Genomic DNA, 15,335 nt, shown 5'->3' with positions numbered 1-15,335 from the left:
CCGGCTCCGCACGGCGCTCCTGCCCTGCCCTCACCTGCGGGCCGCCCCGATCGCCGGCTCCCGTCTCTTCCCGGCCCTCGGCGGACTGCGAGGGAGCGGCGGCACCGCGGCGGGCGCTGCCGGCCGTGAATGCCTTTCCTGCCGTCGGGTCCGGCTCGTTTTCCCCGTCGCTTTGCCCCTCGCCCCGTGTCGCCCCGGGCGGCTCCCCCGCTGCCATGAGCATCAACGGCGGGTCCCACCCGCGCATCAACACCCTGGGCCGCATGGCGCGGGCTGAGTCGGGCACCGACCTGCGCTACGAGATGAGCTCCCATGTCGTGGGGGGCGGCGGCGGCGGCGGCGGCGGCGGCACCACCCACACCCACAAGACCTACTACTACCAGAAGACCTACGGGGGGGACTACGCGTCCGACGGATACGGGTAGGTGCCGGTCCAGCCGGCCCCCGGCCCGCTCCCTCGGGGCCGCCTTCGGACAGATGCCGTGAGCCCGCTCGCGGTGGGATTCCCTGCGTGCGGGAACTTCCAAGTTTCTTCTTTCTGTTCCTCCCTGAGGCGTCTTAACTTCTAAAAGGCTTTTAAATGCAAGCGAAGAACTTACTTTTAAAAAACCGCTTTTGGTGGTGACTCTCCTTGAAGAGAGTAGCAGGACTAAAAACAATGTCTCCCGTTTGCACTGAGGGCTGTAAATGGGTCTGTGTTGACTGTATTGACCCAACAGTTGTGTGCTGATAAACCCCCACTTTGCTCAGTGACGCAAAACAGGGTGAACCGAAGTGAATTGCTTTATACCCCATACACCCGGGCTCTGCCTTCCCCAACTAGTTGCATAACTAGGGCTGTAAAACAGTTTTAACTAGTGGGAAATGCTCTCTTGTTAATTTTTGAGTTTGTTTCTAGCTTGTGCAAAGCCTGGGAGTTTAAGCCATGATGTTTTATAGAGCGATCCCTGACATTTGGTGGCAGGGGGCAGAGACACATGACAAGTAACATCGGTCTGCTCTCCTCGCCTCTTACCTTTTTAACTTTCTGCTTGCCCTGGTGCTGTGAGCACAGTCAAGATCTTGTAGGCAGGGTGCCAGCTGTGAATCCTGGCTAAGGGAATCCTGGCTGTTCTCATGAATTCAGCTGTACCAGCAATCTGTGCACATCAAGTCTGACAAGGGCTTTCTGCAGAGTGCAGTAATCATGGAGACTTCTCCATTTATCTCCTTCTCTGGGAGTTCACAGGACTGAAAAGCAGGCAGCAGTTGGAGTCACTGAAGAAAGCAGTGCTGGTGTGCGGTACAGCACCATCACAAAGCACAGCTGGTGGTGACTGGTTTGTGTGTGTGGAATGGCTGTATTAAGTCTATTGGTCTAATTATGGATGCCACTGACTCAGGAATTGATGTGGAAGCCCTGTCATGTATTTTGTATTAGAATTAAAGCCCTAATTTTATGGATAGTACATAATTAGATTGCAAAAGGCTGAGAATTAAACATACATAGTAAATAAACAGCAGATGAGAAAAAGCGGGCTTTTTTATATCAAACAGATCTATCTATAAGTGGCCGTAGAAAATTAGGGTTATCCGAGAGAGAACAGCATGCTCTGCTTAGGTATGTCAGACCAGTTGCTAGAGGACCACTGAATGAATGTCAAAACTTGCATTCTACGGATTTTTTGTTTACTTTGCCCAGTTCTTAGTTTAAGTTCTTTGTTTGACTCTCTGTTTGTTGTGTGCATAGGTAAGTTAGTTACAACAGCTGCAACAAACATATCCAGTTACCAATACAGTACTATGAGAATATCAATTTATTGCTATATAATAAGAACGATTCAGTACTGCAGCATTGGGGAGTGCACTCACTAGGACTCCAAATGCCATTGCTGCACTGCCTGCGTGAGGATTTGTTTTGCTAGTGGTGCTTCATTGCAAATACCTTTACTGTTTACAGGAGACAGCCATGAAAAATGAATGGCAGTGTGTGTTACTTCTGGACCGTTCTCTTTTTCCTCTCTTTACACTGGTGCAACTCTATTTGGATTCACTAGGATGATTTCCATATCACTCCCGACTTTCACTAGAGGACAAATGCTTTCCTTTAATTTAGCATTCTTTGGCTATAGTTACATATTTTAAGCCAGTCTCTAGTTTGTTAGGCTCTTCTTTCTGTAGCATTCAGTGGTGGTGTAGCAAGAGTGGAAAGGACAGACCTGATCAAGAGGTTAACAACCTTATATCAACATTCTTTCATTTGCTTTTTATAACATAATATTCATATCTCCTTTCTGGGAAGGTATGTCTGGCAAGGAGGTTTTCATGAAAGCTCCTGTTTGCTTTATTGTGAGACTGGTGGGTGGAACTAAGGACAATTACTATTGAGATTTTAAAAAATGTATGTGTATATGTATTCATTTACATATTGTTTTATGTGAAAAATTTTGACCATTCCAAATAGTTTAAATATTTTTTTGCAACAGAGTATGTTTACCACCTTACTGAGTTGCATAGGCTTATTTTTAAGCAGTGCTGATATGAGTTAAAATGTATTTCAAAGCAAGGCATTTATTGTCAGTTAATGAAAAAAGCAGGTTTTCCTGATTTTGCACGTGTTTGTGTGCTGAAAATCCACTAAATGCTCTGCTTGTTGTTGATCCCTGATTGGGATCAGGGCCATCATCTATGGAACTGGTTTTATTAATTGCATTTAGCCTGACATATTCGGTGCCAAAGTTTGGTGGCATCTACTGAACTTAGAAAACTGAGGCTTCCTTTTTCAATGGGGAAGATCACTACCCTAATTTTTAAATGCAGCAGGATTCAAGTTAGGGTCTAGTCTTGTAAGTTTTGGGGCGTATTCTGCCAAACAAGTCTGTGCTGAGCAGTACATTACTCACAGAGCAATATGAGACGCTCCCTACCCTTAGGGCTCAGCAAGGTGCTTTTACAACATTCCCGGTTTCTTCTGGCTTGGGAACTCAGGATGAGCTTGGCCCAGAGTACAGATACTCAGCTTGACAGTGAGTCACACGCTGCTAAAGTGCCAATTCATCAGTCAAATATTTATCAATGCCTTTGCTATGGAGATAGAAAGTCTGATAAACTGTGAGAGAAAAGAAAAAAACGCAAAGTCGTGCAGTTTTATTTATCATTGCTGATATTAGGGGAAAAAATAGCCTAGGATTCACGGTCACTGGGTGACATGAACATAAATTAATTTACACAGTTCTACTTAAGGATTAATGTAACTTCTGTGCTTCAAGTTAGAAAAGCAGTTAGAAAATTACCTTCCCTGCCCTGACACTGCTTTGAGGGACCAATAAACAAAGTAAACGTGAGAAAACGACTCAGAGCCACACTTTTGCCTTTCCCATCAGTCTCGTAAGGATCTGTAGAGTCCTGGCTAAGATGAGCAGTGGAAGAGCTGGAGTGGTAACTTCCCCTTTGAGCTGCTCAAAGGAGAAAGGGAGGAATGTGTGAATTGCTGGGGAATACCTGCCCTGCCTGCTCTGCCCTGCAGAGCCTGCGCCGGGCTCTGGCTGGCAGGGAAAGAAAGGAGGAGGCACTGGGGCTGTGCCTTTCCCGTGTGCCTGTAGGGACGTGCAGGTGTGGAAGCCTCTGTCAGGAGCAGGGGGTTTGCTGCTCTCCAGCAGAGCTGTATTTCCATGGTCCAGGCTAGAGCCAGTGTTTAGCACCTGCCTCTCCTGGAGGCGGCAGAGGCAGCGTGTGAGCAGCAGCCTGCTGCATCGGGCAGGTCCGGCCTTTGGGAACGCTTCTCTTGCTCCTGGTGATTCATACCAGTGGGAAACAGCAGGAGGACTTTCTGTGAACAGGTGTGGCACCATCCCTTGTGAAACCCTGCATGCTCTGAAGGCACTAAGCCTCGGGGGTCCTAATAACTCAATAATTCACTAGTGCCTGCTAGATTATTTTGCACAATTTTAATGGTATTTAGAGCCTGATTGTGCCAAATGCAGAGGTCTTTTTGAGGTTCCCAGCCATCATGGAAGCCCTGGTCTATGTGCATACTTGGCAGATGGGACTAGTTTGGTGAGGCTGTGGTGTGCTGAAACTGGTCCTAGTTAGAGCAGAGACATATGGGGAGAGCTCTTGATGATTTGACAGTTTGTATTCACCTCCTCTGAGGCAGGAGGGGGAAAACTGGACTGCAGCATTTTAACTCCTGGTTACATTCTTTATGGATGTCGTGATTCGCCAGCTTTATGCCGTTGCGTTTTCCAGCACACACACACCCAGCTGGCAGGTGGTGGCGGATGGGCGGTGGTATGTGCAGGCTCTGTGCTGGGAATGCAGATTCCAGGTCAGGTTTTTCTTCTGACTTGCCTACCTGGGCATACCAGGTAATCCCTTTATGAATCTTTTGCTTGTTCAAACAAGTTTGTGTGGAGGGGGTTGGGAAGTGTCAAGAAAAAGAAGAGCATTTTTTTTTGTTGTTCTTGTTGAGTTAAGGGAATCATTCAATATTCTGGATCTGCCAAAATACTTTCTTTTTAAGCTTCCTCCATTTTTTGAATGAATAAAAACATTTAAAAGCTTTGAATTTTTAAAAGACTAGAAGTTTTGTGGAGGGCTTGGAAAATTTAACAAAGATTATTCTAATTTGTTTTAAATAGTATCTTCAGGACAAGAGCAACCTCTTTGTGCTCCCAAAGCTTTAGGGAGCTATGAAGCTGTGGGAAGGCTTCTCAGAATTGCTGGATGTGTTCCTGTGTCTCCTTTGCCCTGCTTCTCTGGGCACTGATCACACCCTGGATAACCCAGCAGCCTCTGGATGTGCACCAGCAAAGGCAGACACCAGAGCAGCCCCCACGGTCCAGGTGTTTGTGCTGGGGGTGTGCAGGTCCTGCAGCAGCAGGAGGCAAATGAGAAAGCAGAAGGTAGCTGGCTTCCCTGCCCCTTGGGTTCTGCAGTGATGAGATCAGCTCCCACAGTGCGCCTGTGAGGGTGCAAGCCGAGTGTTTTGGGAAGGTATTTGGTTTATTCAAAGTGCATCACTCATCACCTGGGATAATTTTTTGCCTGCTTGAATAAGTCGGTGCCAGCAGTACTCAGCCCTGCTTTTTTCTGAGGATGTGGGCACTGCTGACATGTCTGCCTCCACACTCATAGCTCATCATATGGCCTGGAGCGTGTTTCTCAGTCCCTTTCAGGAAAAGCAGGAATAGTTCTTTCTTGTTTCAGTAGAGCTGGGGGTCTTGTAAGGATCACGGGTACTGCTCATCAGTTAAACACAAATCCTAGTTCAGACACTGAGGATTCAACAGTAAAGTGATGGCTGGATTTAGCTCAGTTAGGGTATATTCCAGCAGGGAGGTGTTGCCTGAGCTGCTGTCCTGCCCAAATCCCAGTGGCAGCATTTCTGCTCATTTCTCAGGGAGAGCAGAAGGGTAGTATAGCAATGGAGCAATGTGTTCTGCCTTGACACGCACTGAAAAGGGCGGCTCCTGTACAGAATGACAACAGGGAGATGCTATGCCTTTCCTAGAGCTCTCCTGACAGTGGAGAGCAACAGGCCTACATTTCAACATCCCAAGTAAAAGCAATTCATCTGTGTTTTGAAGTGTTTTCGTAATTTTGAAACCAAGACGCTAACCCCTTTTGTTTTCCTTTGTTCCTTTAATAGTTAATGACTATTAAAATTAAGTTATTTTAATAAAGAACTCTGCTTAATAGGACCTTTTTGAAATTAATGAGTTGCCTTCCAAATAAGTGCCATGGTCTAAAATGAGTTGTAGGGACAAATACATAGTTAAGGTCAAAAGCAGTCCAGTCTGTTTCACTCAGCAGTGTTCTGCAGGGTTTACAAAACCAAAGCAGCACAGCAAATAGTCAGGTTATTGCAAATGCATATATTTATTAGTAGTAGACCGTGCACTCTTTTGTTATGAGTCCTGCTAAAAGACCAGCCTTCAGCTCTTTCCATTTCTACTGGAATGATTGGTAACATATACTGCATTTTCAGAGGTGCAGTAAAACAAATGAAAAATCTGCCCATATTTTCACTGCATGGTGAGCCTACGGTGTTGGATACAGCAGGATTCTATTCATAGGTTCGAGGTTTAAATGCTGCCAGTTAAATCAGATTGTCATAGCAGCAGTAGGTGTTACAATGACCAAACATTACTCTGAACTCATTCAGTTTCATGTAAACAAAATCAGACAAAACAAGAGAGATACTGACAAAATACTGTGTAAAGTAATCCACTTAATCTGTGTTCTCTGAGGATTGTTGGTATCCTACATTTTTCTAAGGGACATAGATATGTTTTTATGTACCATGTAGGTTGCATTTTTTTACTTTAAAAATCCAGCTTTGTTCTTGCCTCCATGCTATGATGCTGTCTAGCATGTTCAGGGTTTGCCTCAGTTTCTTTGGTCCAGTATTTTCTGTGTTGGGTATGGTTTTACTTTGGCTGTCTGTTTCCTACTGCCTCAAGGCTGGTTGTCTTATTACTCTGAACTGGAGTTTCGGCTTTGATCTGTTCATCCTCATTAAAGGCCTGTTGGCTTCATTAAGAGGTAGATTATACTGAGGGACTTTGAAACTGCTAATGAAGAACCTTCATGTCACATGGGTGAAAAGTATTGAAGATGTGTCCCTGTGAGATTGTGGTAGTGCCATCTGTTGTATCCAATTAGTATATGTCTGTTGAAGTATTGTCTCGCTAAGTATTTTTAGTTATTTTTAGTTCAGAGATTGATTTATGCCCTTGGGCATGTTTATACAGCTAAATCTCCTTCAAATTTGAAGTTCTTGATTCCTGTTGGCTTGGTGAAGCTATGCCATCAAACATCAGCTGCTATGCTGGCATCTGCTGTTTCTGATTGTGCCCCAATAACGCCATGTAGCTCTGTTTTGTCTTCTGACAGATTTGAAAGCCAGTGCCTCTAACACACCATGACCTTTTTATCGTTATCAAAGGATTGATCTCTGTATTTTCACTGGCAAAACTGGTTAGATTTTTAACAACAAAGAAAGCATTAATAAAATAGTGTGCTCTTTTCTGTTTTCAGTTTGTATAGCTCCGGCTTCTGCCATTATTTTGGTTATATCTTTATCTGCTGGATTGGAGAGCCTTAAATATGTGCTGCTTTCTTCTTGTGAAGGTCTCCATGAACTATCAACAAATAACTTGTTAATCTCTTTGAAGACCTAGATAGAGGGTACTTAAGCCTCTCATTTCAAGGCCTCTGCTCTTGCTTTTGAAACAGTTTTGTTCATCTATATTCAGCCATCTTCAGGTTTTCAATTTTTTAAATTATTTGGGCAATATATGGGTGTGGCATTCAAGCATCATTAGAATGAACACAAAATGCTTGTATTTCTATTTCCTTATATTTTAATTTAATATTTTGATTCATTTGAAAATAGCTTTTCTTCACAATTTCTTACCGTGTTAACTATAATAGCTATTGTTTAGACTTCTTGTCACTGTGGAGAAATGTCTTTGAGTTCAGTGAAGTTTTCCTGAAGCCAGTGGAGATAGACTGACCGGTTACAGTATAAATCTGGTCACCATCTATACTTCATTTGGCTTTAATGGATATCCAGCATTTGTAGCTGCCAGAACATGATGGAAAAAGTGATTCAAGAAAAAAATACTCTTTCAATGTTCTAAAAAGAGAAAATTGCTTAGAAGGTTCCTCTCTCTTCTTTTTATTATGTTTCATTCATGAGAATAATTGCGGGTGTAATTAAATGTAAATTTTGGATACAATCAGATATTTCTATATCTAAACACAGCAGTGATGCCTAAGGAGAAGGAATGATTTAGAAAAGGAAGCTGACACAAAGCCTGGCACAAAATCAGACCCATATGTTATTTTTCATAATTGTTTTCTTTAAGCTGTTTCCAAGATACACAGGGGTGCATAGCACAGTGGGGCGCAGCGTTTATGCAGCCACAGGGTCACAGTACAAGCTGGGGGCAGCATGTGTACAGCTTGTTTTATGTCATCCAGTGACTCTGCAGTTCTGCCTCTACACCTCTGAGGGTCTGTTCCCTGGTATGGGGGAAGCTGCTGAAAAGTTGCTCAAACCTTTTCTGTTTGTTCCAGATGAGCTGGTAGGACAACTGCAGGCTGATGGTGCATGAAAATCACAGAGCTTTTTCTTAAGAGCAGAAAAGCTCTTAAAAATATTGAATGTTTCTCACCACTCCAGTGATTTTCCAAGGACAGTTCTACTTTTTCATTGTCACAATTCCTTTTGTGAAGGATGGTCAGAGTCTGTTAAAGTCAGTGGAAAGATTTCCATTGAATCCTGATTGTTTGCTGGCTCTGGGTTGGACAGGTTCACACTGGTACTCTTGTTGGCATTAGTGTTGTAAGGAATGCTTCTCTCTTCAGTGATTTGTAATGGAAAAGGTTACCTACTGTGAGGAGTTAGAAAACTAGGCAAGGCTTGGAAACACCTTAGTTCTTACTGTCTGTTAGTGGTTTATTTTAGTTTCACTGGCAAGTGTTTGGGTTTAGGAGCCGCCTGGGCTTGCTTGGGAGGTCTGATCCCATCGCCAAAGAATGGTTCCTCACTTGAAGCACCTCACCCCCATTCAACTACAGTGGCTCACTTTGATGGCTAAATCCTAAGTGCTGTAAAAGCAGCATTCTGGCAGTATGGATGCAGTAGATTATGTGCAAGACAGCAGTAATGACCCTGTTATCTGCCTTGTTTTTTTCCCTCACTAGTGTTTTTCGTTCTGGAGTTTTACTTGGAGATGCCAAACTCACACTTTATGTTTTTGTAAGAAAGCCTCTGACTCCAGGCCCTATATCTATTTTTGTAGCAGCTTGTGTATCTTGCAATTCATTCCTAAGACCCTGCACTAGATTTTGTGCATTTCTGCTGATAAAATGGCCCTTCTTACACTTGTGTGGACTTGTGTGCTCCTGTGCTTGCCTAGCTGAGGATCTTGCTTTCCTTGTGTGCCGTGACATTTGATGGCTGGTGTGGTAACATGAACAATTACATCACACAAAAGCTATGCTCTAATGTATTGACTTTAACAAAGATTGTGAATAATTCATTCTCGCTGTAATACTGCCAAAGTTTTGTCGATCAAAGCTACAAATACCTGTGCTGGAGACAAGCTTTCTCCTTTATGGCATGCCAGTTTCCATGTTCTACTCTATCCTGTGGTACAGTCACTCATGTCTGCTGTTGCAGGACTATGAAGTGGCTCTGCCATTGTGGAATTGTCATTGAAATTTCACAGTGCAGTTAATGTGTGTTTGTCTATGTGAACCTATATGAGGTGGATTATTTCATGTAACTTCTCTTAACTGTTCTGAATTTGTGTTTCTTGTATTTCTTCAAAACGCACAGTTGCTTTGTATTTACTTCATCTTCTTCTTCTCCCCCACAACAGCCAGAATGGGACCTGCACCATGTCCAGACGTCAGAACACCATCCAGGAGCTTTTGCAAAACTGTGCAGATTGCCTGACGCGAGCTGAGCTCATAGTACAGCCTGTGAGTGCTTCTTGTTCTTCTTATCCAAAGTGATTATGGATATTTAATACATATTCTGTGTTATCTGGACTCACAGGCTCTGCTTCTTCATCTCCTTTCTCCCCTGTCAGCTGTTTGTGTGAGACAACTGGGAGTGGAATGGCATACCTCCTTCTTAGGTCTCCTTCTTCTGTCTGTACTCTGTTCAGTAAAACTGATTGAAATGCATGTGGTTATTAAAAGGGGTCTTCTTGATTTAAAAAAACAAACAAACCCACCCTCAAACAGATTCTACTACATCTTATTTTTCAGTTTTAGATCAGGACTACTGTCAGGGTTAACACCTGTTACTGATGACTACTTACACTCTCTTAGTGTGTTCTGTAGGATATTGTCATTGTTTTCAGGGCCATAATGAGCCTGAGCCACCTTAGGAAAAACCTTTATTTTATTTCTCTTCTCTCTCTCCTTATTTTATTTATTTTCATTTTAGATGATTCCTAAAGAAACAAATAAAACTAAAGTCTTCCTGGCTGTTTCAGCTCCAGTACATATGAATAATTTCTGCAGTATGCTACTCTGGTACAAACCCAGAGTGCCTGGGGGTGGGTTACTCACTGATGTTCACTCCTGGTGAGCATGGGGTGTCCTCTGTTTCTGCTGAAGTCAGAGGAGGTGCAGGGTGGTGAATGCATCCTGCTGTTGAGGCCACTGAGATGTGAAATGCTTTCACAGTTCTGGCAGTAGATGTGATTTAATGTGCATTTGTGGACCCTCTGTGGACAGAAAATTCTTTCAGAAATGAACTTTGTGGTTAGGAGTTCATTTTCTTTTCAGAGATACAGGACGTGTGAGCATGTTTATATAAAAATCAATGCCAGAGTAAATACTGCCTTTTGTTCAGGATTAATATTATTTTAGTGAAGTTGAAAGAAAGAGATGTTTAGTTCCAGCTTGGTGCCACAACACGCATTGTTTGTTTTGTTTCTTTCTTTTCTTTCTAAGGGATAGAGCAGTGAGGTCCATAATATTCTATTTGCAGAATCAGGTCACAGCTGCATTATGTTTTGTTCAGCATGGCTGTGTCAGTGTGGCATGAGGTCAAGTTGAAACACCGTGACCATGCTGGTCCAACTGCTCTGAGAGGGGACGTGGAAATTGCCTACACTTTGGGTGATTAGGTGGGATGCAAATGTGGTGGGGCATGGAGCTGGACCCAGGCAGACAATACTGCTCACATTTTTGCAGGAGGGGGAAGTCTTAGAATGTCAGGGAACCTTGTAGAAAATCAGGAGCAATATCTACCATCTCCTGCTAGGACAATGTTTCCTTCTCATCTTCTAAACACAAAAGCATAATGTCTTAAGAAGTTAGCACACCATGTGAAGCCTTGGCTCCGCTGAAGTAAACATCAAGTTGTGCTGCTCTTTATGGAAAGTTTTGTTTGATATTACATTTTAATAATTTTCTTCCATATTTTATTTTAATAAGCACTTTCCAGTGACTGTGGATCCTTTGCTTGTCAACCTTCTGCCAGTTAAAACTGGCAGTCAGAGACCTGGCAGTTGAAGCTTGTCATGCTTCCTAAAGAAAAAAACAGTCCTCATAGCATCTCTTTTAAGACAACCAAAGGTGATGAATATTTAATTTAATCTCTCATCCTTTTTTTTCAATAGGAATTGAAATATGGAGATGGTGTCCCACTTAGAGGGAACAGGGATCTGGAAGACTGCTTTGCACAGGCGAATGACCAAATGGACATCCTGGATGGGCTGATCAGAGAGATGAGGCAGATGGGCCAGCCCTGTGACATGTATCAGAAAAGGTATTGTCAGGGAAGGGTTGGGGTCAGGAATGTGATTGATAAAAGTTCATGGTACCTCAAGTGCTCACCTTCCCTGATGTTGCAGGATGTAATAGAAAACAATAAGCTTGAACTAAATCTTTTTGGTCACACTAATATGGAGAAGGATCTTGCAAGAATATATTTCTGATAGAAATTCATGCCTTAGTTGTCTCCATGAAATTTTAGCCGGTATATTTTTTCTACGGTCTTTGCTTTCAACACTCTGTTTTGAATAGTTGGTGGTCGAGTAGGAGAGATAAATCCCATTGTTTGTGTGTTTTTTTCTGGGTGCTTTGCTCGCAGACACTAAGTGGTTTCTTCCTTTTCAGGCTGCTTCAGCTCCAGGAGCAAATGCGTGCCCTGTACAAAGCCATCAGTGTTCCCCGCGCCAGGAGGGCCAGCTCCAAAGGCGGTGGCTGCTTCTCTTCTCAGAGTGGCTCAGGCTGGGATGAGTACACGAAACGTGTCACAAGTGAATGTTTAAGCTGGATGAGGCAGCAGAAGGTAAATCTGTGCAAAACGCAGGGACAATGCTAAAACTTGGTGTTTTCATGAATATCACCTCATAGGTAGTAATGTTTTGGGTGTCAGTAGAGAAGTAAAGGTACACATGAATGCTTGCATGTTATTCCAAGTTCCTTTTTTTTACCTCCCAGTATTGTACATACAGTGAATTCTCACTGAAATCCAAATATGGATTGGGGTCTTTTTTGCAGAGGAAAATGTATGGAAGTTAGTTTTGAAAGCTAAATGAAACATAGGTATTAACATAACAGAAGGCATTGGCATATTTGGTTAGAGATTATTGTGCTCAGTATTTCCCTCCTTCCTTCCTTCCTTGCACAGATTTCCTTTGATTCATATTTATTTTTACCCTTTACACAGACAGGACCATCTTTATAGATTTAACCATTGTCATGTTCTACAGTTGTTATTCCCCTCTAGTCTGTCTTTATCACAGAGAGGTAGAGCTGATTGCCACAGGACTAGGCTTTCAGAAGTCAGTGCTGAAATGCACACAGAAGTGCTGAAGCTACTGTTTGTTGCAATCTGAGAAAAAAATTGCCAATTCACAGCTGTTGCTGATGTTACCTGGAGTGGAAAACAGACACTGGTTTTGTGCTGCTGAAGTGAAAGTTGTGAGTTTGTGGTTGGACAGCCCTTTCTGAGAGACAGGTAGGGAGGATGGAACAAGGTGACTGAAGTCACACATTGCAGACTCTTTGCAAACTGAAATAGTATTATTTTTATCTCTCTTTATTAGGTTGTTGCGTTGCGATTCTGTCATTATTATCTGCATATGGCAATTGCCAGGTGGCTTTTATGCAAACCAGATGAGGAGGGTAGAGCTCTGTGGAGCTGCAGTGTTTTTAAGTGAGTGCTAGTTATAGTCTAGTCTTTCAGTGTGGTGTGTTTTAGGGGAGGAAGGGAGATGCACTCCTTGAGTGGTAATGTGTATAAGCATTGTGGCTGGACAGCAACAGCCAACAGTATTGCTCTACACATACTGTGGGAGAGGAGGCTGATTGTCAGACCTGCCGTGGCTTGGGGAGTGATGTTGGACAGACTCTGGGCACGTTTCCAGCGATGAAAGATGGTGAGCAGGCTGCACCTCCCAAAGACACCACATGACGCCCTGCTCCAACACCCCTCGCTAAACACACAGAGCATAAGCAAGTGCTTTATAGCTGTGTTCCCACACTAAGCCTCCTGTGAAAGTAAAGGACTCTCTCTCTCTCTCTCTTTTTTCCCATTCATCCCTACAGCAAAGCTGAGGTGGGGCCAGTAAGCACTTACCTCAACAGGAAAATTTATTTTGAACTTGCCACGATGCTGCTTCTTTCTGTCGTGCCTCCCTGTGTCCCTTTACTTGCTCACATTGAGACTTGGATAATGTTTCCCCTCATAACGTGATGAGATGTGGGAAAAAGTTCTGAGCAGCTTCAGTTTTTTGCTGTTTTTCTGGTTTTTGTCTGGATGGTTTGCTGGTAGGAGAATCAGTTGGTAGGGAGGGTTGGTCAAATTTCCAGTGCGGAACTGGGGAAAGTGCGGTGAGATCCAGACAGCCTTTGTTCACATATGGCAGCCAGCCACGACTGCCACTGTTGCTACAGTCTCTTTAGACTGTTTAAATATAATGTGAAGGGTCAAAGTCCTCTAACTTTTAAATGGCTGAATGAAAAATGGTTTCGTTTCTTGGATTGTTTTCAGCCCTGCCTTTGAACCCCTACGCTTGAGTTCTGGCTTTATTATCATCTGTTGACTCATAGAGATTTGACTCCAGGCTGGTAATTACCAAATTCAGTCCCAACCCAAGATTAGGATACTTCTTTCTGTACTGGGCATGTGCACAGATAGGCATTCAGACAGAGTCATAGTGTATCTTTGCAGCATAAAAGAGTTTGAGGAGTTGAATTTAAAGTTAAGTGGCTTTTAATATTTGAAAAAAATGAAACAAGGTTAGTAATTAGCAGGTGTATTACTGTTTTCCAAGGCTATTTCTAGACACTTTCGCTTGGCATCCTACAATAAATGTTGCCAAAATGCAAGACAACACATTTTCTAATCATTTCAGTTTATCGTCTGTGGAGTTTTTTTAGTGTGACTGCATTTAACTGAGGTTGTTGAAGTTTATATGAGCAAAATTAAAATGGAAATCTGGTATACTGGGTTATAGAACTTAACTGGGCATTTTCACAAGAATTGCACAAATAGCATTGTTTGATAAAGTCATGGTTTGTTTTCAGAGTGATAAGAAAATAATTTTACTGTAGAACATAAAATAACAATTTGGTCCAAAGAAAACCAGATGAAAATACACTACTGAGTGTACTTCATCTAGTGTAACTATAAACAACTGAAATATTTTTCCTATTTTGTTTCTTCTGCTTTGGGAGCCTGTCACACAGTTCAATTGATGGCAATTTAAAGAAACTGTAAACCCCTATCCTGAACTTCTCTTTATTTCAGTTTTACTCTCTACCTCATAATCTGTTTGCTTCAGTTCCATTCCTTTATGTTCCAATTTAGGCAATAATGTTGGAAATGAAAGTACCAGTCCTATTTCTTGTTCCTAGGTTGAAATGGAGCAAGTAAAGTGGGGGTTTGATGCAGCATCCATTGAGCAACAAATTGGTGAGCACAGGAGAACTCACAATGCCATTGGAGACTATCGTTGGCACCTGGACAAAGTCAAAACAGATCTGGTAATTACTGTCCTCCCTTACACATTGCTTGGTATATAGCATTGGCTTACTGGTGTTCTACTAAAAAAGGAAATGTTGAAAAGTTCATCCTCTTCAGGAAGCACTGGTGTCGTGACAGCAACCACTTTCAGCTCTTAATTCCTTGATAATTTTGTTTTTCACTTCTGTCCTCAGAATTTTGAAATAAACATTTAGTAGCTATTTAGCTTTTTGTTGTTGTGCACCAAGGCTGGCAAATAAATATTGCCATATTATTTGTGAGACAAATGACTAAGAATTATGGTTCTCACTTTTTGTCTCAGTATATTAAACAAGAAAGTGAAAGAAAAAGGTGGGTGCTCAGATGCAGCCTTGAGTCATCAGCTTTTTTTCTGTGAAAAATGCCCAAATTCTAGGCTAAGATTAAAGCTTTTCTTGAGTGCTGTTATTATTTTTCTTTTTTTTTTTTTTTAACCAGAGAATTCTGTTGCCCTCTGAATTTTGTGATTGGAATAAAGAAGTACCTGAAAATGCAGTGTTGACTTCCTCTCCTATCATGCCAGCAGTTAGGTATAGGAGAGAGGAGGCTTATTTAATTTCCATTCATCTTTTCTTTTATTTGGCAGGAGAGAGTTCTATCTAAAGAAAAGGTAGTCTGTTCTGGAGCCTTGATCTCTCAACCAAGCTGATGAGTGAAAAGGATTTTTCTCCCTTTTCTCTTCTGTTTCAGATAGGAAAGGTGATAGTCTGCCCTGTGGAATACCAGTTCCAAGGTTGGGCAGGTTCCCAGCTGTAGAAATGGGGATAAAGACTGGAACTGTCTGCTCACATCGTAATTCATACTAGTT

General features: G+C 42.5%; 1 protein-coding gene across 2 annotated transcripts in view; it reads left to right on the top strand.

The window, feature by feature from the left end:
- The first annotated feature begins 200 nt into the window (after positions 1-200).
- The window catches only part of DSP (desmoplakin), a 38,825-nt gene continuing 23,690 nt past the window's right edge, over positions 201-15,335 (top strand). The window contains exons 1-5 of one of the 2 annotated variants that reach the window (XM_014885856.2): positions 201-421; positions 9,375-9,477; positions 11,133-11,281; positions 11,632-11,806; positions 14,380-14,508. In XM_014885856.2, coding sequence (XP_014741342.2) covers positions 216-421; positions 9,375-9,477; positions 11,133-11,281; positions 11,632-11,806; positions 14,380-14,508 — 762 coding nt within the window. In that variant the 5' untranslated portion in view covers positions 201-215. The remainder of the gene's footprint in view (positions 422-9,374; positions 9,478-11,132; positions 11,282-11,631; positions 11,807-14,379; positions 14,509-15,335) is intronic. The other variant, XM_014885857.2, reaches the window with a different exon arrangement.

This window comes from Sturnus vulgaris, chromosome 1, assembly GCF_052056855.1.
Source record: "Sturnus vulgaris isolate bStuVul1 chromosome 1, bStuVul1.hap1, whole genome shotgun sequence".
Taxonomy (NCBI): Eukaryota; Metazoa; Chordata; class Aves; order Passeriformes; family Sturnidae; genus Sturnus; species Sturnus vulgaris.
This window is presented reverse-complemented; position numbering and strand designations above follow the sequence as displayed.